General features: G+C 43.7%; 1 protein-coding gene across 3 annotated transcripts in view; it reads left to right on the forward strand.

Annotated features, from left to right (window-relative positions):
• Positions 1–22,410, forward strand: part of LOC124151958 (multiple epidermal growth factor-like domains protein 10) — a 69,346-nt gene extending 46,936 nt beyond the window's left edge. The window contains exons 1-13 of one of the 3 annotated variants that reach the window (XM_048389134.1): positions 4,962–5,030; positions 7,271–7,411; positions 7,753–7,968; positions 8,252–8,446; positions 9,555–9,686; positions 11,170–11,313; positions 11,815–11,964; positions 15,113–15,256; positions 15,758–15,907; positions 19,066–19,209; positions 19,691–19,840; positions 20,637–20,781; positions 22,126–22,410. In XM_048389134.1, the coding sequence (XP_048245091.1) occupies positions 4,979–5,030; positions 7,271–7,411; positions 7,753–7,968; positions 8,252–8,446; positions 9,555–9,686; positions 11,170–11,313; positions 11,815–11,964; positions 15,113–15,256; positions 15,758–15,907; positions 19,066–19,209; positions 19,691–19,840; positions 20,637–20,781; positions 22,126–22,318 (1,956 nt within the window). In that variant the 5' untranslated portion in view covers positions 4,962–4,978 and the 3' untranslated portion in view covers positions 22,319–22,410. The other 2 variants (XM_048389135.1, XM_048389133.1) reach the window with 2 other exon arrangements.
• The last annotated feature ends 1,267 nt before the right edge of the window (positions 22,411–23,677 follow it).

The raw sequence follows: 23,677 nt of genomic DNA on the forward strand, positions 1-23,677 counted from the left end.
CGTACTATGCCTACACTTGTTATATTTCTATCAGTTACAAAAGATGTTTCTCCACTTCTACCTAAACCTTACAAGATATAAAAAAAATAAAGTCGGTTAATAATGTAGCAGTAGTTCATGTCAATAATCAATTTATGAGTAAACAACCAAAAGGTGAAATATCCATGTGTTCATGAGCCTCATACAATCCCGTCATAGCCTCTTGGTATCTCGATTTCATGGGTCCTCTGGGTCCTCTGGTGAGGACAGTCGGTTTCGAGTTCCTACCACCATTCAACATTCATGCCCAGCGCCCTCGAATCCGGCCTGCATATGCCTTTGAAACGGACGTGGAGATGTCAAGGTGCCCTTTCGGCGGAGGCGAGCTCACGGTACAAGAGGTCCATCTGGACCTCCCGTCCTCCATCGACGAAGGTGGCCGAACCAGTGAGGTTTGTGGTGTTGGAACAAGATGAATAGACTCAGGATCGTGGTCCAGGTGAGAAATTCAGTGTTTTGGTGTTGAGTTTCTTTTCTTTTCTGGAGGAGAGACTCGCTGTCCTACGGCAGTAGGCTGACGATGCAGCCTTTGTAGACAGCACCCTTGATGAGAGTTGTCAGGTGGTGGGTCTCTCACACTCTCTGGGGAGGGTGGTGGGCGCTGTATCGGACCAGGCGAGCCAGGTCGAACAACTTATCTTCTGAGCTTGTGTCGAGTAGAATCCGTCAAAGGTCTTGCATGTATCCTTTCATTTATCATCTTGGCTGAAGAAGATTCCAAACAAGATGGGGGCAAGTAAGCAGCCCTAATATAAGCCACTGCGTATGCCGAAAGCCTAAGAGGACACGCCGTCAAACTGCACAGCGCCTCTATGTCAGTATGGAATACTGGATCATGTTAAGGAGTTTGGTGGGCAGCCAATACCGGCAATATCTGCCCATAAGGTAGAAGGCTTCTGTGAGGTCCATGAATGCCATAAAGAGTGGCTGCTTCTGCTCTCTGCACTTTTTCTGCAGCTGTAAGAGCGAGCACTTCATGTTGGTCATGGATCGTTATGCCCTGAAGCCACACTGCGATTTGTGGTCTTTTTAGGGGATGATGCTCCTTCCTTAGCCAGAGGAATGCAAGAGAGGAAGAGTGAGCCTCTAAGATAACCCAATACCAGGTCAAGCTGGGGACCTACGAGGGGTGGTTGAAATGTATAACCGTTGGTATATCCCTATGAATATCTATCCATATTGCATGGCTTACTGTGTATAAATATCCGCATTGCAGGGACCACTATGTATAACAATCCGTATTGCAGGGACAACCATGTATAACTATCAATATTGTAGGGACCACTGTGTATAACTTGCATATTGCAGGGACCACTACTTTTAAAACTACCCATATTGCAGGGACCACTATGTATAACTATCCATATTGCAGGGACCACGATGCATAACTATCAATATTGCAGGGACACCTGTGTGTACCCATCAGTATTGCAGGAATCATTATGTATAACTATCCGTATTGCAGGGACCAATATTTAAAACTATCCATATTGCAGGGACCACTATGTATAACTATCCGCATTGCAGGGACCACTGTGTATAACCATCAGTATTGCAGGGACCACTATGTTTAAATGTCCGTATTGCAGGGACCACTCTTTATAACTGTCCGTATTGCAGAGACCACTATTTATAACTATCCGTATTGCAGGGACCACTATTTATAACTATCCGCATTGCAGGGACCACTGTGTATATCTGTCCATTTATGCAGGGACCACTGTGTTCAACAATCAGCATTGCAAAGACAACTATGTATAACTATCCGTATTGCAGAGACCACTTTTTATAACTATCCGCATTGCAGGGACCACTGTGTATATCTGTCCATTTATGCAGGGACCACTGTGTATAACTATCCGTATTGTAGAGACAACTATGTTTAACCATGGGTATTGCAGAGAGCACTGTGTATAACTATCCGTATTGCAGGGACCATTGTGTATAACTCGCCGCATTTGCAGGGACCACCCTGTATAACAATCAGCATTGCAGGGACCACTGTGTATAGATATCCGCATTGCAGGGACCACTATGTATAACTATCCGTATTGCAGGGACCACTATGTATAACTATCCGTACTGCAGGGACGACTATGTATAACTATCCATATTGCAGAGACCTCTGTGTATAACTGCCCGTATTGCAGAGACCACTATGTATACCTATCCGTACTGCAGGGACCACTGTGTAAAACTGCCCGTATTGCAGAGACCACTATGTATACCTATCCATATTGCAGAGACCTCTGTGTATAACTGCCCGTTTTTGTGCTGTTATCAACGCAAGGGCGAGAGGGGAGATGACAGGTTCTGCAACGGCTAAACGAAGCCGTCGCCTTCCCACCACGCAGGAAATCGGTTTTGAGGAATGTTACAACAGCGACTTGTAAGCAGTTCGAGACGATCTAATGTGAAAGATATAACGGATTCACCACTCAAAATGGGAAACCGGGTCACATGGGCACCACTTGGTTTGGACTTTGATCCCACAAAAGTGGTATCTAATCCAAGATCAACGCCTATCAGCTTAGCTCTACATCTCATCAACTAAGTTATACATTATCAATGTGTGCCTTTCGGATTTGTATGCTGTGCAGGTGGTCTAGTGGACTTAGTCTCTGCGATTCGCTGTGCAGAGTCGCGTCCATTTGCCGTCGGTAATCCAAGAGTCGCCCTGATAACAACCCTTTTTTGTACAGTACCATAACCTTGCTTGTGGTGACGGTCAAAGAACTGGGTAACTTCGGAATTTGATATAAGACGGTCACATCGACTGGCAAGGGGTGACTTGACGCGACGTTTTACGAGTTTAGTAAAGAAAGATAATGTCTTTGCTCAAGATAAGAGTCCTCTCGGGGGGCCTGCTACACACGTGGACTACCTATACTCCTACCATGTACTCTTATGTTGTTGAGCTACTATGATTTACTGACTTTGACGATATCTCTAACACCAAAACTTGCATTCGTTAACGCCAGTTCAAGGTATACTGTCTCTTAGGGTTATCGGAGATCACTAATGGTGCACTATTGCCAAAGGGAGAATCATGGGTAGTCTAGTGTGTTGCATAATTATGATAACGCACTATGGCTCGGTTGCATGGACAGGAAGGCATGTGGTTGTCAACACATGTAAAAACATACATATACAGTAAGACATGTTCATATTCTATCATACATTCTACCATGACATTGATGAATGCTTGATTCTGATTGGCTAAAAAGAGGTTTCCTTTTTGCTACGGAAACCCCTTTCAAATATATAAAGCCTTTTCACAAAAAAACGTGCGTATGAATGCATAGATAGCCAACAATCTAAATCACTCACTCTTATTAGAAATATACACCAATTAATAAAGCGTCGAAACCATTTCCATAATCGGAAAGACACGTGGAAAAATTTGAATAGTTTCCCATTCTGTAAAACACATTTAGCTTTTAACTCAGTGAAATACTTACATACTTGCACATCCAGTACTGTTATGTCTCATTTACAACACATTGGAATTTCCCCACATACAGTTAGTAATGGTATACGTCCACTCATTTTGTGGAATATTTGTACATGCAGGAGTGAACGTGCAGATAACGTCTTGGTTATACCAAGCACTTTACTGCGTTTTACAATCACGTGAGTAATTATAAAAACAATTTGAAAGTTTTATGCAATAAATGTGTTCACAAGTCATCTTTAAGTACACAAGTTTCAGTTGTATGCCACCAAACTACGATCTGCTTTGTTGGTGTGATGTGGCCCTGTAAAAAGATTTTCTGTTTCAGAGATAAGATGTGAGGATGACGGCGAGACGCAGTGCCACCTGGTGGTTTCTGCCAAACTCTGTTCTCACAAGTACTATAGAAAAGCTTGCTGCGAAACATGCTCCATGCACCCTTAGTCAGGCACTGATGGAGGACTCGTTTCAGACACCGGACAAAATCATGAAAGACACCGTGCTCCTGTTGGGCACTTTATCTATAAGAGACATTTTTTAAGCTGTTGTATCAATGGACACAAAGATGACGTATGGATTTTAACGTCTTTCGTTTTTCAATGCGATTGAGTGTGCCGGGCAGATCATTAATATTTTGTGTCTGAAGAACCTGTTCCAAAGCCTGCCAACAGACTGAGACACATTGATCGTAATGGCTGCCTCTCGCAGATAGAAGCATGCCAATAACCCTTAGGCATTAATCACGTTGTATACGACGAATTCCCAATCTGATCACAAATACTGCATTAAATGAAAGCGACATTACCCTTTCCATATTCATAAGAAATCTCTGCCAAAATAGTCGATTGTACGATACAAAATATATCATGTGCATGTATTATAATTCGCTATCAAACAGTGGTGATACCAGGTGCTTTCGAAAAGGTGACCGTTTGCTGCCCCACCGATGGCATCCATGAAAAACACATGCAAAGGCAAGTCAATTATTGACCTAAAACAACAACAGGGGAACATATGGTACAAGTCAAAATAGAGCAATGCATCGGACATATTTGTTTGTCACTGAGCGTCAAATTTGGAAATGTCCTCCACATATCAACCATAAAAGCATTTGAAAGCTTTACTGAGGCCTTGAATGTCATAACAAACAGCTCCCGAGGAAGAGTTGTATGAGCTCCTTGTAGACACCAAGGGCTGGCTTTGCAGGAATATTGCTTGACATAAACGGAAAGTTAACCACTGAAAAGTAGAAGTCATCCACTAGCAAGAGTAGAAACCTTACGTGTAACTGTGTATAATTAAAATCAACAATACTATTAGCTCAGACCGATTTGACGATCTTTCACTGAATCAAGAAGAACTGATCTTTCTTCTGACGACCCATAACATTCAAATTCCATGATCCCCTACTTTTGTTGCAGAGTGTTACATTCGTCTCAGTTGTGCACGGGTATGTATAAACATTTTACTTCCTGGTTGATAAACATGGTGGGCGTGAGGATTGTCGTTTCATTTTGCCTGATGCAACTGATATGCGGTGAGTTTGGCGTTATCTGAAGGTATGAAAGGAATAGTGGTGATACCGAGTCCCTGAATGTTTGGGAATGGTGAGATAATGATTTTGTTTCACTGAAAGAGTTGCTAAAACTTGATATGATATTCCTGTATTATGAAATGCCTGTCTTTGTAGAGAAAAATATAATATCGATATACTAGTATCTAGTCTATTAATGATTAATTATATGATACAAGGTTTCCGCCATAGTATTATTCCGAGAGCGGGCTATTTATTCGACAGAAAAGCTTATTTGACCCCAAAGCAGGTGTGATATATTACGACACTGATTTGAGTTACTAAAAATAGAATGTGAATTACCCGGTAGTGGCATTCTCTCTCCAGCTAACACAGTTTGAATCTGTTTTTGTCTTTTTATTATATAATAACAAAATAGCTGAAAAATCCACATCTTTCCCTTAATTATAACAAATGGATACGTCCGGTTTCTATCGTGTCTCATTCGAGTGCCATATATCATACGTATTTCTCCAGAATCTGTTCAGACCAACACAACACTAACTTGTGCCAGGAAAGTATTGATATCCTTCAGAAGGTAACACGTTTACAAAAGAGGCAAACATAGTATATTCTCCTTGTCTTCCCTTGGGGAACGTTGTGGTTAACACTCGTAGATACAAGAGGTCGATTGATTAAATTGTATATGTGCATAAACTAGAGTAATGGACTGGTTACAATGTTTTTCGTTATCGGGGTATTGACTTCCTGGTTGATCAACATGGCGGACTTGAGGATTGTCATTTCATTTTGCCTGATGCTACTGATATTCGGTTTTGCTATTTGTGCCATTGCTAAGTAAAATGTTGATAAAATATATATGATTATGGAAAATCAACTACTTACCACACCTAACGTGGCCACTATACCAAGCATCTCTCGTGAGAGAATTGAGAACAATCTGAGGAATGAGCTGGGCATGACAACGGATTCAGCTTCTGATCCCTGATCAGAAACGCCCCAGGTGAGAATTTACGTCGTTTCGAAGCAGACCGCTGATTTTGTTGAGCGATTTGTAGCCATGGATGAGACCTACGTTCACCACTATCAGCCAGAGACTTAACAACAGTCGAAGAGTTGGAATCATCCTACGTCACCTTCCATCTTCTGGCAAGGTGGTGCTTCTGGGATTCCAGAGGAATCGGACTACATCCCGAAAGGTCAGACAAGTAATGGCCAATATTATGCTAACCTGCTTAGTCAACTGCATGAGAATATCAGGGCTAAACGTCGTAGAAACTGGCAGTGACTTTGAAGTAACTGAACATCACCACAAGATATTGATTACACCATCATATTCCACTTTTTTCAAAACTTGAAGGAAGAACTGCCAGGCAAGGATGTTGCAAATAATAACCTTCAAAAAGCCCGTCCAGTGATTACATCAAAGAATGTGGTATAATTACATTTACCATGAATGAAATTTGTAAAATGTTATTAACTTGTTAAAATGATCAGGTCATGATTTGTTTCATATCCCTGTATGAAATAAACTGCCTGTGACTTTCGTTGTAAAAGGCCTGACCTTATCAGCATGAAATGGTTCCATTTATAGTTTCATGTAGAAAATATCAAGAGCTGTCGTAGTTGTATTTGTACACCAGTGGAGATTTCCTGAATGGGTTTGTATTAGAATTAGAGTTATCCGCCCTTGTTGTGCACATGGCCATGAAAGGCTTGATCGTTTTAGAAGTTTCTCAATGGGACAGTTTCTAGAGGGCTGGCTGTAAGAGGGTGATTCGAGGACCTTTTGGACCTGGCTTGCTTGAGGTTTGGATACCTACCTGGAAACAACGAATTCCTGCCAGCTTCCAACACATTTCTAGATTCAAGAACGAAGACAGGTCTCTTTCATTTCATTCCTCAGTGACTATATTCTGGACATTTGTGAGTGCACTTACATTAATTCTAGGGCCTGTTACTTATGGCTGGGATATGTCGTGGACTCTGCCTGTCCCCTGGTATTGCTCTCACAGGGGCTTGGTTGGTTAGGCGCTTAGTGGGTTGGCGGTGCTGGGTGGTGTTGGGTGGGTGGCTCCCAGTGGAGGTGCAACTCTTTACAGCGAGTCACAGCGCCTTAGGCCACTTGACCGTGCCCCTTAACCTTACAGGGGTACAGGATTCAATAGTTGTGAATGCCGAGGTTGTTTTCAATGTTTTTGAACCTCTTTGACTGTTATTTTACCCTGGTTGTGCCTCCCCAGGTTTCTGTGCTCCGGGACGGTTCGGGGAGTCCTGCTGGTTCTTGTGTCACTGCGGAGCCTCCTGTGACGTCACAACGGGCGCGTGTGGAGCTGAGTGTGATGCTGGCTGGGCGGGGGGACGGGGACGCAACTGTCAAAAACGTATGTTGATCAGTTCAACTTCTTCACATTTCATATTTCATTCGGGGCGGTAGGGTAGCCTAGTGGTTAAAGTGTTTGCTCGTCACGCTGAAGACCCGGGTTCGATTCCCGACATGGGTACAATAGGTGTAGCCCATTTCTGGTGCCCCCCGCCTTGAAAATGCTGGAATATTGCTAAAAGTGGCGTTAAACCATACTCACTCACTCACTTCTTATTTCATTCCATTAAATTAAACCTTTGAAATTAATGACCTTTTGACACATGTTTGAGATTCGATATATTTCAATCCAATCTTATTTCGAAAGGTGTGGCTTATTTGTATTATTTACCTATTTTCAAGAAAATGTTGCCTACCATCGACCAGCTTCATCCCCTACTGGTTCTCAGCGTCCTGCGTGGACTCCCGACAAAGCCGTGGATGGTGACCGAAGGCAGGATGTGTATAGCAACACATGCTTCCACCCGGCCATTCCACCCAGTCCACCCAGTCAGTGGACAGTGGACCTGGGTCGGGTGCACAGACTACACGATGTCAGGATCTATAACAGGAAGGCATGTAAGAACATGCAGCATGCCACCACATATAATATGATTTAAGTTAAAAATATCTTGATTTCAGTTTGTATGTTCACGATTTTATGATATATTTGTGCAGGCTATTCAGAATAGCATTATTGTAAAGGTTTAAAGGAGGTGTCGGCTCTTGTTTAAGTTGTTGTGAAGTGTATATTTATGTCACGTATTTTATTGATAAACATAATGAATTTGTATTATTCCTGAATTTTTACTGACATTAAAATATGGTATACTTATTTGTATCAATTCTTGTCATATGTTAGACGTATGGAGGATTCGTGGTGCCATCATCAACCTCCACTACACCAGTTCTGCTACCGGCGTCACCTGCTACACCTTCTCCTCATACACTCTAGAGTCTGACGGTGTCTATGACGTCACGTGTAACGGTCACGGGAGGTACTTGACAATCAGGCACAATACCCACACACTCAATCTGTGTGAAGTGGAAGTGTACGGTAAATATAACGTAGATATTAGGAGCGCACTGAGCGGCACGATATCGTTATATATATATTGTATTTTCTTGGTTGGATAACCTTGACCAAGCTGAGGTCATAAATGAAAGGCCATACTGGAACATGGTTTTCATTTCATATCATCTCGCAAGACAACATTCGTGTAGGTAATATCCCATGATGAAGAAACATTTGGCGAGGTAATACGTACTAGGTTCAGAGTTGACGTCTAAGATAACCTTGACCTAGTAGAGGTCATCTATGAAAGGTCATCGTCCTTTATATTTCATTTTAAATCACAAGAATTCATTGATGTCTTCACTTTAATAAATTAACCTGGAAACCTGGAAATGAATTTTATCTTAATTTTGATCTCGTTATGTGCAGCTAGGTCTAGAAAGCAAATGCATTTGTCAATTTAGTCAAGTGCAACTTTCAATGAGCTTGTAGGTGAAACAGCTAGTTACAGCTAGTTAAGACTCATTTTCTGCAAAATATAGACGTGTTCAGGTTGCCGGGAATAGGTGATAGGTGTTAAAGTTAGACAGTATTATCAATATGAACATGCTCATCAGGTAATACAACCATAAAACAGAAACTAAAGCATTTCACCTCAACCTGGTACATTACATAAAAGAAATGCACAACTTCAGTATGCATAATACAATATTAATAACCCAGCTTCTTTTACAGAATAAACATTTAATATAAAATATTGATAAGAGCAAAGCAGTGAACTTCAAACAGGCAAGGAGTTGTTGATATTCCCATTAAGTCGATTCTTGGTACCAGTGTCCTATTCTGACAAGGACATCCCACAGGCAAAAAGGCAAGATGTGTCATCCAGCCCTTTCCCTCATCATATTATGTAGATCAGCAGCATAGTTGACTGAGGCCGTGTTTCGGACTGATATTTTAATATTATTCATTTACCGTCTCCATCATAACATGTATTTATAACTACTACGACATGGCATTATACGTTTACTTGCATTTAAATGACTTTACATGCAAATATAGACACGTCACTGTTGAAACCGCTGTGTACTACTCAACAACGTACTGTGTACGCAAACCAGTCTTATTTTTAAAAATGTGTCTGTTTCAGTGTGTAGCTATGGAACATATGGAACACACTGTAACCATTTTTGTGGTGGGTGTTCACATGGCACGTGTGACCCTGTTAGTGGTGTGTGTCCTGGCGGCTGTGGACCAGAGTGGCAGGGACCGCAGTGTAAAGGTGAGGAGATTCTGTCAGTGATGTGTATCCTGAAACTGTAGACAGGGACTGCAGTGTACAGGTGAGGAGATTCAGTCAGCGGTGTGTGTCCTGGGGACTGTAGACAGGGTTGCAGGGACAGCAGTGTACAGGTGAGGAGATTCAGTCAGTGGTGTGTGTCTTGGGGACTGTAGACAGGGTGGCAGGGACAGCCGTGTAAAGGTGAGGAGATTCTGTCAGTGGTGTGTATCCTGAAACTGTAGACAGGGACCGCAGTGTACAGGTGAGGAGATTCAGTCAGTGGTGTGTGTCTTGGGGACTGTAGACAGGGTGGCAGGGACAGCAGTGTACAGGTGAGGAGATTCAGTCAGTGGTGTGTGTCTTGGGAACTGTAGACAGTGGCAGGGACAGCAGTGTACAGATGAGGAGATTCAGTCAGTGGTGTGTATCCTGGGGACTGTAGACAGGGTGGCAGGGACAGTTGTGTAAAGGCGAGGGGATTCAGTCATTGTTGTGTGTCCTGGGGACTGTAGACAGGGTGGCAGGGACAGCAGTGTACAGGTGAGGGGATTCAGTCATTGTTGTGTGTCCTGGGGACTGTAGACAGGGTGGCAGGAACAGCAGTGTAAAGGTGAGGGGATTCAGTCAGTGGTGTGTGTCCTGGCGACTGTAGACAGTAGCAGGGACAGTTGTTTAAAGGTGAGGTGATTCAGTCATTGTTTCGTGTCCTGGGGACTGTAGACAGTGGCAGGGACAGCAGTGTACAGATGAGGAGATTCAGTCAGTGTTGTGTGTCCTGGGGACTGTAGACAGGGACAGCAGCGTACAGGTGAGGGTATTCAGTCAGTGGTGTGTGTCCTGGGAACTGTAGACAGTGGCAAGGACAGCAGTGTACAGGTGAGGTGATTTAGTCAGTGGTGTGTGTCCTGGGGATTGTAGACATGGTGGCAGGGACAGCAGTGTACAGGTGAGGAGATTAAGTCAGAGGTGTGCGTCCTGGGGACTGTAGACAGGGTTGCAGGGACAGCAGTGTACAGGTGAGGAGATTCAGTCAGTGGTGTGTATCCTGGGGACTGTAGGCAGGGACAGCAGTGTACAGGTGAGGAGATTCAGTCAGAGGTGTGCGTCCTGGGGACCGTAGACAGGGTTGCAGGGACAGCAGTGTACAGATGAGGAGATTCAGTCAGTGTTGTGTGTCCTGGGGACTGTAGGCAGGGACAGCAGTGTACAGGTGAGGAGATTCAGTCAGTGGTGTGTGCCCTTGGGACTGTAGACAGTGGCAGGGACAGCAATGTACGGGTTAGGTGATTCAGTCAGTGGTGCGTGTTGATGACCAGGTTCATAAGTTGTTTACAACTGTTTTGTTATCAATGATTAAGAATTTCGTGACTGAGATATGTATTTTGTGTTTCTTATCCATGATAAAGATATATCTAGAAATATACATTCGTCTTAGAAATTGAATCGTGTATTTATCACTTTCCATATTACCACATTTATCCAGAATGCCGTGACGGACGGTATGGTGTTCACTGCGATCAGCTCTGCAACTCCCGCAACTGCATCACAACGTCATCCTCTTGTGACGTCACTGGAGCTTGTACAGATGGGTGCCGGGACGGCTGGAAAAGCCAGGACTGTAGACAACGTGAGTTGAAGCAGTATCACAGCCTTTTGTGACAGCAACCTGCAGACAACGTCGGTTGAATGAATATTTTTGAATCAAACTTTTGTAAAATGGAACTGAAACACACAAAGGCAATACATTAATTCTTTTATGCTGCAAATCATGATTGGGATATTCTTTATCGTTGTAAATTTAAGTACAGCTACCATATGCTAGTTTGCATATTGTTTCACACATATGTTTGGTTTTCGCTTATAGCATGACACCCAATATATATGAGTCATTTGAATCGATGACAACAATGCGCTCTCAGTAGCTGATACTAATACAAACACACTTCATTGTGTACATACAATCTATTTGCTGAAAGGTCACAAGACAGGTTTGTTGCTGGTATTTGTTTCTGAAGCTGATTTATGTAGCCAGTGATCGAGAGGCTTTTCAAATGTATTTGTGTCCGTTGTATTTTATTAGTGTTCTACAATAGGTTTCAACCCATGTATGTGTGTATGACGTTTCCAGCATGTTCAGGCAGTACGAACGGGCCAAACTGTAGCAAGTCCTGCAATTCCCGCCATTGTCAGACTCCATCTTCTACCTGTGATCACGTGACTGGTGCCTGTGATAGAGGTGTATGTGAAGATGGATGGCTTCGAACTGACTGTGCAGAAAGTAGGTTGATTCGGCCTCAGTAACATCTCTTTAGTACAACCGCAATTGTAATAATACCGACCTAAATAACGCACATCCCTCGTAAAGTGTATTGATGTATCATATCTCCCAAATCGATAACATTAATTTCGAACATTTTCGGGGTTCTGACCTTCCAATCGATCCACTAAAACACAATCATCATCTATCCCGTGGCTTCTTATATCGGTAGGTGTCTTAATCCGTCCTTGGCTACTTGTTTCACTAAATGTCACCACTCAAATTACATCAATTCAGTGTACGGCTACTTCTGGAACCTTTGTAACTTTCCAGGAGGAAGGTTTACCTCATGCCAATGGTAATTTATGTTGTCACGTACTTGTGTTTTATCGAGACCTTAATAATGCCATATTAATACCTCTTGGTTGGGGGTTTAGCTGAGATAGCTGTATTATCCTCCATAAATATCACGTCACCTCTGTCACCATTGCATCGATTAATGCAGACAGAAAACTTTCGAATTGAATAAAACAAATATAACCTGTTACTTAAAACCCTGTGATATTTAAATAGAGAGGATATTTCAAGTGTCGAGTGAAATATCACCTTTTTCCCCGTCACGAGATGAGGGAAACATGATATTTCCCCCCTCATATTATTTAGATCAGCAGCATAGTTGACTGAGGCCGTGTTTCGGACTACTATTTCAATATTATTAATTTACCGTCTCCATCAAACCCGTATTTATAACTACTATGACATGGCATTATAACTTTACTTGCATTTAAATGACTTCACATGCAAATATAGACACGTAACTGTTGAAACCGCAGTGTACTATTCAACAACGTACTGTGTACGCAAACCAGTTTTATTTGAAAAATGTGTGTCTGTTTCAGTGTATAGCTATGGAACATATGGATCAAACTGTAACCATTTTTGTGGTGGGTGTTCACATGGCACGTGTGACCCTGTTAGTGGTGTGTGTCCTTGGGACTGTAGACAGGGTGGGTGGGTGATAATTGTACAGGTGAGGAGATTCAGTAAGTGGTGTGTATCCTGGGGACTGTAGACAGGGTGACAGGGACAGCAGTGTATAGGTGAGGGGATTCAGTCAGTGTAGTGTGTCCTGGGGACTGTAGACAGTGGCAGGGACAGCAGTGTACAGATGAGGAGATTCAGTCAGTGGTGTGTGTCCTGGGGACTGTAGACAGTGGCAGGGACAGCAGTGTACAGATGAGGAGATTCAGTCAGTGTTGTGTGTCCTGGGGACTGTAGACAGGGACAGCAGTGTACAGGTGAGGGTATTCAGTCAGTGGTGTGTGTCCTGGGGACTGTAGACAGGGGCAGAAGTGTACAGGTGAGGGTATTCAGTCAGTGGTGTGTGTCCTGGGAACTGTAGACAGTGGCAAGGACAGCAGTGTACAGGTGAGGTGATTTAGTCAGTGTTGTGTGTCCTGGGGACTGTAGACAGGGACAGCAGTGTACAGGTTAGGAGATTCAGTCAGTGTTGTGTGTCCTGGGGACTGTAGACAGGGTGGCAGGGACAGCAGTGTACAGGTTAGGAGATTCAGTCAGTGGTGTGTGTCCTGGGGACTGTAGACAGTGGCAGGGACAGCAGTGTACAGATGAGGAGATTCAGTCAGTGTTGTGTGTCCTGGGGACTGTAGACAGGGACAGCAGTGTACAGGTTAGGAGATTCAGTCAGTGTTGTGTGTCCTGGGGACTGTAGACAGGGACAGCAGTGTAAAGGTGAGGGGATTCAGTCAGTGGTGTGTGTCCTGGGGACTGTAGATAGTGGCAGGGACAGCAGTGTACAGATGAGGAGATTCAGTCAGTGTTGTGTGTCCTGGGGACTGTAGACAGGGACAGCAGTGTACAGGTTAGGAGATTCAGTCAGTGTTGTGTGTCCTGGGGACTGTAGACAGGGACAGCAGTGTAAAGGTGAGGGGATTCAGTCAGTGGTGTGTGTCCTGGGGACTGTAGACAGTGGCAGGGACAGCAGTGTACAGATGAGGAGATTCAGTCAGTGTTGTGTGTCCTGGGGACTGTAGACAGGGACAGCAGTGTACAGATGAGGAGATTCAGTCAGTGTTGTGTGTCCTGGGAACTGTAGGCAGGGACAGCAGTGTACAGATGAGGAGATTCAGTCAATGTTGTGTGTCCTGGGGACTGTAGACAGGGACAGCAGTGTACAGATGAGGAGATTCAGTCAGTGTTGTGTGTCCTGGGAACTGTAGGCAGGGACAGCAGTGTACAGATGAGGAGATTCAGTCAGTGTTGTGTGTCCTGGGAACTGTAGGCAAGGACAGCAGTGTACAGATGAGGAGATTCAGTCAGTGTTGTGTGTCCTGGGGACTGTAGGCAGGGACAGCAGTGTACAGATGAGGAGATTCGGTCAGTGTTGTGTGTCCTGGGGACTGTAGACAGGGACATCAGTGTACAGGTGAGGAGATTCAGTCAGTGGTGTGTGTCCTGGGGACTGTAGGCAGGGACAGCAGTGTACAGGTGAGGAGATTCAGTCAGTGTTGTGTGTCCTGGGAACTGTAGGCAGGGACAGCAGTGTACAGATGAGGAGATTCAGTCAGTGTTGTGTGTCCTGGGGACTGTAGACAGGGACAGCAGTGTACAGATGAGGAGATTCAGTCAGTGTTGTGTGTCCTGGGGAGTGTAGGCAGGGACATCAGTGTACAGGTGAGGAGATTCAGTCAGTGTTGTGTGTCCTGGGGACTGTAGACATGGTGGCAGGGACAGCAGTGTACAGGTGAGGAGATTAAGTCAGAGGTGTGCGTCCTGGGGACCGTAGACAGGGTTGCAGGGACAGCAGTGTACAGGTGAGGAGATTCAGTCAGTGGTGTGTGTCCTGGGGACTGTAGGCAGGGACAGCAGTGTACAGGTGAGGAGATTCAGTCAGTGGTGTGTGCCCTTGGGACTGTAGACAGTGGCAGGGACAGCAATGTACGGGTTAGGTGATTCAGTCAGTGGTGCGTGTTGATGACCAGGTTCATAAGTTGTTTACAACTGTTTTGTTATCAATGATTAAGAATTTCGTGACTGAGATATGTATTTTGTGTTTCTTATCCATGATAAAGATATATCTAGAAATATACATTCGTCTTAGAAATTGAATCGCGTATTTATCACTTTCCATATTACCACATTTATCCAGAATGCCGTGACGGACGGTATGGTGTTCACTGCGATCAGCTCTGCAACTCCCGCAACTGCATCACAACGTCATCCTCTTGTGACGTCACTGGAGCTTGTACAGATGGGTGCCGGGACGGCTGGAAAAGCCAGGACTGTAGACAACGTGAGTTGAAGCAGTATCACAGCCTTTTGTGACAGCAACCTGCAGACAACGTCGGTTGAATGAATATTTTTGAATCAAACTTTTGTAAAATGGAACTGAAACACACAAAGGCAATACATTAATTCTTTTATGCTGCAAATCATGATTGGGATATTCTTTATCGTTGTAAATTTAAGTACAGCTACCATATGCTAGTTTGCATATTGTTTCACACATATGTTTGGTTTTCGCTTATAGCATGACACCCAATATATATGAGTCATTTGAATCGATGACAACAATGCGCTCTCAGTAGCTGATACTAATACAAACACACTTCATTGTGTACATACAATCTATTTGCTGAAAGGTCACAAGACAGGTTTGTTGCTGGTATTTGTTTCTGAAGCTGATTTATGTAGCCAGTGATCGAGAGGCTTTTCAAATGTATTTGTGTCCGTTGTATTTTATTAGTGTTCTACAATAGGTTTCAACCCATGTATGTGTGTATGACGTTTCCAGCATGTTCAGGCAGTACGTACGGGCCAAACTGTAGCAAGTCCTGCAATTCCCGCCATTGTCAGACTCCATCTTCTACCTGTGATCACGTGACTGGTGCCTGTGATAGAGGTGTATGTGAAGATGGATGGCTTCGAACTGACTGTGCAGAAAGTAGGTTGATTCGGCCTCAGTAACATCTCTTTAGTACAACCGCAATTGTAATAATACCGACCTAAATAACGCACATCCCTCGTAAAGTGTATTGATGTATCATATCTCCCAAATCGATAACATTAATTTCGAACATTTTCGGGGTTCTGACCTTCCAATCGATCCACTAAAACACAATCATCATCTATCCCGTGGCTTCTTATATCGGTAGGTGTCTTAATCCGTCCTTGGCTACTTGTTTCACTAAATGTCACCACTCAAATTACATCAATTCACTGTACGGCTACTTCTGGAACCTTTGTAACTTTCCAGGAGGAAGGTTTACCTCATGCCAATGGTAATTTATGTTGTCACGTACTTGTGTTTTATCGAGACCTTAATAATGCCATATTAATACCTCTTGGTTGGGGGTTTAGCTGAGATAGCTGTATTATCCTCCATAAATATCACGTCACCTCTGTCACCATTGCATCGATTAATGCAGACAGAAAACTTTCGAATTGAATAAAACAAATATAACCTGTTACTTAAAACCCTGTGATATTTAAATAGAGAGGATATTTCAAGTGTCGAGTGAAATATCACCTTTTTCCCCGTCACGAGATGAGGGAAACATGATATTTCCCCCCTCATATTATTTAGATCAGCAGCATAGTTGACTGAGGCCGTGTTTCGGACTACTATTTCAATATTATTAATTTACCGTCTCCATCAAACCCGTATTTATAACTACTATGACATGGCATTATAACTTTACTTGCATTTAAATGACTTCACATGCAAATATAGACACGTAACTGTTGAAACCGCAGTGTACTATTCAACAACGTACTGTGTACGCAAACCAGTTTTATTTGAAAAATGTGTGTCTGTTTCAGTGTATAGCTATGGAACATATGGATCAAACTGTAACCATTTTTGTGGTGGGTGTTCACATGGCACGTGTGACCCTGTTAGTGGTGTGTGTCCTTGGGACTGTAGACAGGGTGGGTGGGTGATAATTGTACAGGTGAGGAGATTCAGTAAGTGGTGTGTATCCTGGGGACTGTAGACAGGGTGACAGGGACAGCAGTGTATAGGTGAGGGGATTCAGTCAGTGGTGTGTGTCCTGGGGACTGTAGACAGTGGCAGGGACAGCAGTGTACAGATGAGGAGATTCAGTCAGTGTTGTGTGTCCTGGGGACTGTAGACAGGGACAGCAGTGTACAGGTGAGGGTATTCAGTCAGTGGTGTGTGTCCTGGGGACTGTAGACAGGGACAGAAGTGTACAGGTGAGGGTATTCAGTCAGTGGTGTGTGTCCTGGGAACTGTAGACAGTGGCAAGGACAGCAGTGTACAGGTGAGGTGATTTAGTCAGTGTTGTGTGTCCTGGGGACTGTAGACAGGGACAGCAGTGTACAGGTTAGGAGATTCAGTCAGTGTTGTGTGTCCTTGGGACTGTAGACAGGGTGGCAGGGACAGCAGTGTACAGGTTAGGAGATTCAGTCAGTGGTGTGTGTCCTGGGGACTGTAGACAGTGGCAGGGACAGCAGTGTACAGATGAGGAGATTCAGTCAGTGTTGTGTGTCCTGGGGACTGTAGACAGGGACAGCAGTGTATAGGTGAGGGGATTCAGTCAGTGGTGTGTGTCCTGGGGACTGTAGACAGTGGCAGGGACAGCAGTGTACAGATGAGGAGATTCAGTCAGTGGTGTGTGTCCTGGGGACTGTAGACAGTGGCAGGGACAGCAGTGTACAGATGAGGAGATTCAGTCAGTGTTGTGTGTCCTGGGGACTGTAGACAGGGACAGCAGTGTACAGGTGAGGGTATTCAGTCAGTGGTGTGTGTCCTGGGGACTGTAGACAGGGACAGAAGTGTACAGGTGAGGGTATTCAGTCAGTGGTGTGTGTCCTGGGAACTGTAGACAGTGGCAAGGACAGCAGTGTACAGGTGAGGTGATTTAGTCAGTGTTGTGTGTCCTGGGGACTGTAGACAGGGACAGCAGTGTACAGGTTAGGAGATTCAGTCAGTGTTGTGTGTCCTGGGGACTGTAGACAGGGTGGCAGGGACAGCAGTGTACAGGTTAGGAGATTCAGTCAGTGGTGTGTGTCCTGGGGACTGTAGACAGTGGCAGGGACAGCAGTGTACAGATGAGGAGATTCAGTCAGTGTTGTGTGTCCTGGGGACTGTAGACAGGGACAGCAGTGTACAGGTTAGGAGATTCAGTCAGTGTTGTGTGTCCTGGGGACTGTAGACAGGGACAGCAGTGTAAAGGTGAGGGGATTCAGTCAGTGGTGTGTGTCCTGGGGACTGTAGATAGTGGCAGGGACAGCAGTGTACAGATGAGGAGATTCAGTCAGTGTTGTGTGTCCTGGGGACTGTAGACAGGGACAGCAGTGTACAGGTTAGGAGATTCAGTCAGTGTTGTGTGTCCTGGGGACTGTAGACAGGGACAGCAGTGTAAAGGTGAGGGGATTCAGTCAGTGGTGTGTGTCCTGGGGACTGTAGACAGTGGCAGGGACAGCAGTGTACAGATGAGGAGATTCAGTCAGTGTTGTGTGTCCTGGGGACTGTAGACAGGGACAGCAGTGTACAGATGAGGAGATTCAGTCAGTGTTGTGTGTCCTGGGAACTGTAGGCAGGGACAGCAGTGTACAGATGAGGAGATTCAGTCAGTGTTGTGTGTCCTGGGGACTGTAGACAGGGACAGCAGTGTACAGATGAGGAGATTCTGTCAGTGTTGTGTGTCCTGGGAACTGTAGGCAGGGACAGCAGTGTACAGATGAGGAGATTCAGTCAGTGTTGTGTGTCCTGGGGACTGTAGACAGGGACAGCAGTGTACAGATGAGGAGATTCAGTCAGTGTTGTGTGTCCTGGGGAGTGTAGGCAGGGACATCAGTGTACAGGTGAGGAGATTCAGTCAGTGTTGTGTGTCCTGGGGACTGTAGACAGTGGCAGGGACAGCAATGTACGGGTTAGGTGATTCAGTCAGTGGTGCGTGTTGATGACCAGGTTCATAAGTTGTTTACAACTGTTTTGTTATCAATGATTAAGAATTTCGTGACTGAGATATGTATTTTGTGTTTCTTATCCATGATAAAGATATATCTAGAAATATACATTCGTCTTAGAAATTGAATCGTGTATTTATCACTTTCCATATTACCACATTTATCCAGAATGCCGTGACGGACGGTATGGTGTTCACTGCGATCAGCTCTGCAACTCCCGCAACTGCATCACAACGTCATCCTCTTGTGACGTCACTGGAGCTTGTACAGATGGGTGCCGGGACGGCTGGAAAAGCCAGGACTGTAGACAACGTGAGTTGAAGCAGTATCACAGCCTTTTGTGACAGCAACCTGCAGACAACGTCGGTTGAATGAATATTTTTGAATCAAACTTTTGTAAAATGGAACTGAAACACACAAAGGCAATACATTAATTCTTTTATGCTGCAAATCATGATTGGGATATTCTTTATCGTTGTAAATTTAAGTACAGCTACCATATGCTAGTTTGCATATTGTTTCACACATATGTTTGGTTTTCGCTTATAGCATGACACCCAATATATATGAGTCATTTAGATCGATGACAACAATGCGCTCTTAGTAGCTGACACTAAGACAAACACACTTTATACAGTGTACATGTAATATATTTGCTGAAAGGTCACAAGACAGGTTTGTTGCTGTTTTTTTGTTTCTGAAGCTGATTTATGTAACCAGTGATCGAGAGGCATTTTATTAGTGTTCTCCCCCAGTAGTTTGCAACCCACGTATGTTTGTTTGACGTTCCCAGCATGTTCAGGCAGTACGTACGGGCCAAACTGTAGCAAGTCCTGCAATTCCCGCCATTGTCGGACTCCATCTTCTTCCTGTAATCACGTGACTGGTGCCTGTGATGGAGACGTGTGTGAAGATGGATGGCTTGGAACTGACTGTGTAGAAAGTAGGTTGATTCGGCCTCAGTAACATCTCTTTAGTACAACCGCAATTAACATTTTAACATGTACCTTACATGAATCTGTCCATCATGTAATTAATATTGTTTTAAACAAACTGTGCAACATTTACACGGATATTTCATGGGAACTCTTGGTTCTGAGGTTCCAATCGATATGCTAAAACACACCCATCATCTATCCCGTGGTATCTTATATTGTCCAAGTCGTCTTAGGCGCCGATTCGCTGTGCAGAGTTGCGTCCCTTGGGCACGCCAGAAACCTATGATTGTGGGTTCGAATCCCGGTTTGCCCCAATTATGTTTCTAGGTTTGTCAGCACCATACCCGTGCTAGTGGGTTTCACCGAAGTGGTAAACGTCTGAGACCTGCATCACTTCGGGCTTTCCTCCGACACGAGGCTGACACGCCGCGATATAACTGGAATACTGTTTAAAGCGGCGTTAAACCCAACTCACTCACTCACTCTGTCACCATAACACAAAACTGTTTAATTGAATAAACGTTTGCTGAACGTTTGTGAGATTCTAATATTGAGACATCAGACAGGTACAGAGAGATGAGATGCTTACGAACACAACAGTAGAAGTTCCATTCAAGCTCAGTGATCCATTCTTATAAGTTTCAAATTTTCGCCCAGTGGAATCTGTTGTGGCGGATAATCGAGACTGGTTAATTCTCCGTTTTCACACTTTTCCTCATGATGACTAAATGGTAAAGTGTTCAAAGTGTTAATGTATAAGCTGTTATGTTAGCTTAAGTTCAGTTTTTCCATGTTACACAGCACAGACAATGTCCACCGTGACGGTTGCTGCTCCTGTGAGGATTTCCTCGCAAGTGATGTGGAGTTTGATTGGAGGAGCTGTTGGAATCGTTGTAACGCTGCTGTTGATTGGTGCTCTCATGATGTGTCTCTTGCGAACTGGGAGGTAATCGGCATAAATTTTCTAATGATTTATTAATTGCATGCCTACATTATTCTCGAATATGCATACATTAATTAGCACATTTATAAGAAATCTTTAGATCAGTTAAATCACATATTAATGAGGAAATTGCTGCATAAAAGAGATTGGAAAATATGAGCTTGTCAAATATCCATATTACACTGAACTATATTGTAAATTTATTTATCTTATAGTGAGTGAGTATGGTTTTACGCCGCTTTTAGCAATATTCCAGCAATATCACGGCGGGAGACACCAGAAATGCGCTTCAAACATTCTACCCATGTCGGGAATCGAACTCGGGTCTTCGGCGTGACGAGCGAACGCTTTAACCACTAGGCTACCCGACCGCCCCTCTCTTATAAATAATGTTGACGAGTACTATATATTATGAAGGAATAATTTGATATGTGAAAAAAATGCGAGTATTATTATTTGTTTTTAACTGATCTGATGTAACAGGTGGAGTTTGAACATAATAATAAGTTTTCTTTTAATAAACATGTTGCGAGCTTTGTTTAAACTTTAAATGTCACATTATACGCGTACGTAGCCTTTACCGTTTGGTGACCCTGTGTCGTTAGATGTTTGGTACAGTCATGATAGTCATATACACAATTATGCCAGGTAATAGTAATCGTAGTGCAGTCCACACATTAACACTTACAGTGATATATAATACACGTTAATTGAGAGTTTCCTTTTAATTATACACAAGTATGACCTTACGTTTGCATTCAAGTATAAGCTATATGTATATTACAATGAGGCCAAATGAAAATGGATTTGGCTGCCTCTCTATAAACTTATCTATGTATCGATATACATGTCAGTCCTAGTTCACTTCCCAAGCCGCGTCATACGAAAAGACGTTAAAATATGGTACTTGATGTTACCCTGCCTGGCGCTCGACATTAAGGGGCTTGAATAAGGACTGGTCGGCTCGGAGTCAGTATACTGTGTCTAAGTGGGGTATTCGTGTTAAACTGCGCGCGCGCAAGCACGTCACTATATAAGTGCAATAATCTTAATGTTAAACCTCACCTCACCTCACCTCACCTCACCTCACCCCACCCACCTCACCTCACCTCACCTCACCTCACCTCACCTCACCTCACCTCACTTCACCTCACTTCACCTCACCTAGTTTACTCTTGATCACTTATCATCTTCCATTAACTTTGTTTGACAGGCATTACCCAGAAGTTGACGGATGACAAAGTAGACGCAATTTATGGAAAACAACTTCTTTAATTACTGTAAAGGGGACGTTGCGGTATGGATCCTTATTCCGTTCTCTTAAACTTGTGAACATATATGTTCCAGGTTGTCATGGAAAACGGCTGACGTAAACCAGGCTGTGAAGATGAATGACGTCATTGTCAATTACCAAACAACAGAAGGAAGTCAGCAGGCTGACAGTGAGGCTGGTGTGACCAACAACGTCTATTCGTATTTAGATGACGTCACCAGGGCTGACAATGGAACATATGATACCATCATGCAGCAGAGTCGTTAACATCTTCCCAAGGCAAGGGAGTTAACTGACTTTTAAAAGTCCATTTTCCACCCTTGCCGATCTAGACTGGTATTATGGAGTTACATTTTGGCTGGACTAACGAGTCTATGCATAGTCCAATCAAAATCGTGCATCGAAATCGTAATCCGGTTCGTAAACTGTCCTGCATATTTCGGTCGATTGCAGGATTTGCAAAGCATGTGCAGTCAACTCGTTGTCAAAAGATATTTTCCAAATCTTTTCATGTTTTTAATCAAGGTGCTCACGCATTGCGCGATGTAAGACCCGTTTTATCACAACCTAGACCTTGATTATCAATCAGATCGTCTCGAACGGGCGCCACTGTTTTGTTTCAAGCAAATGCAAGTGATACGAGAGGTGGAATCTGATTGGTCTAAAGGAGAGGCTCAGAAGGGACATAACTCGTAATAGCCACTGGTGGCGCTACGATAGAGCCCAGGAATTCTAGCCTAGTCCGGCAAGGGTGGAAACTGGACTTTTAAAGTCAGTTTACTCTCTTGCCTCGGGAAGATGCGTCGTTAAGGGCCTGGCCCCCGTTCCACAAAGCGATCGTAGCGTTACTACAATCGTAAGTCTATCTTAAAGTGTGGGAGCTAGCGCTTAGTTAGTCTTAGCGCTACGATCGCTTTGTGGAACGGGTCCAAGGAATAGGAAATATAACTGATTCCGATTGATCAATCAGAGGTTTCAAATAGCAATAACAGCCATATGATTGAAACATTCGATTTTACTGCCATGTCACAGCGGAAGCTTACATTGATAGGGAAGTTCATTGATTCGAGAATGGTCATGCTGTTTCGTTGACGTTTTGAATTTTCATTTGATAAAAGTAGAGTTGTAATTGCATTAAACACATTCAGGGAGGCAGGCAGTTGGAAAAAGGATATTCAGAATTGTAGGTGCAGAGAAAAGTGCAGAGATGTGCGCTATTCAAAGCCTACTTGTCGATGCATTGGAGCAGATAACAAGCGAGAAACAAAAAGAAAAAAGACAGTTAACATAAAATAAATTGAAATTATAAATATGCTACACCACACATAACATATAGGTTGAAACTATTGATGTAATTAGTTAGAGAGTGGAATGCATTGTCGCAATTGTGAGTTATGAGCCTAAGTACTGTTAAAACTCTCACATGATTGTAGACATTAATAACTTGACAAGCACAGGCATGTGAGGTGAGGTGAAATTGGGTTTAACGTCGCGTCCAAAATTATTGCACTTATATAGCGACGTGCATGCACGTGTATGTGTGTGAGGCTACTTGTACTAGTCCGGACTGATGCCGATTTATAGTTCTAAATCAATGAGATACCATGCCGCAGTTTAACATGAATA

This window comes from Haliotis rufescens, unplaced genomic scaffold (assembly GCF_023055435.1).
Source record: "Haliotis rufescens isolate VD_foot unplaced genomic scaffold, xgHalRufe1.0.p SCAF_8, whole genome shotgun sequence".
NCBI classification, from domain to species: domain Eukaryota; kingdom Metazoa; phylum Mollusca; class Gastropoda; order Lepetellida; family Haliotidae; genus Haliotis; species Haliotis rufescens.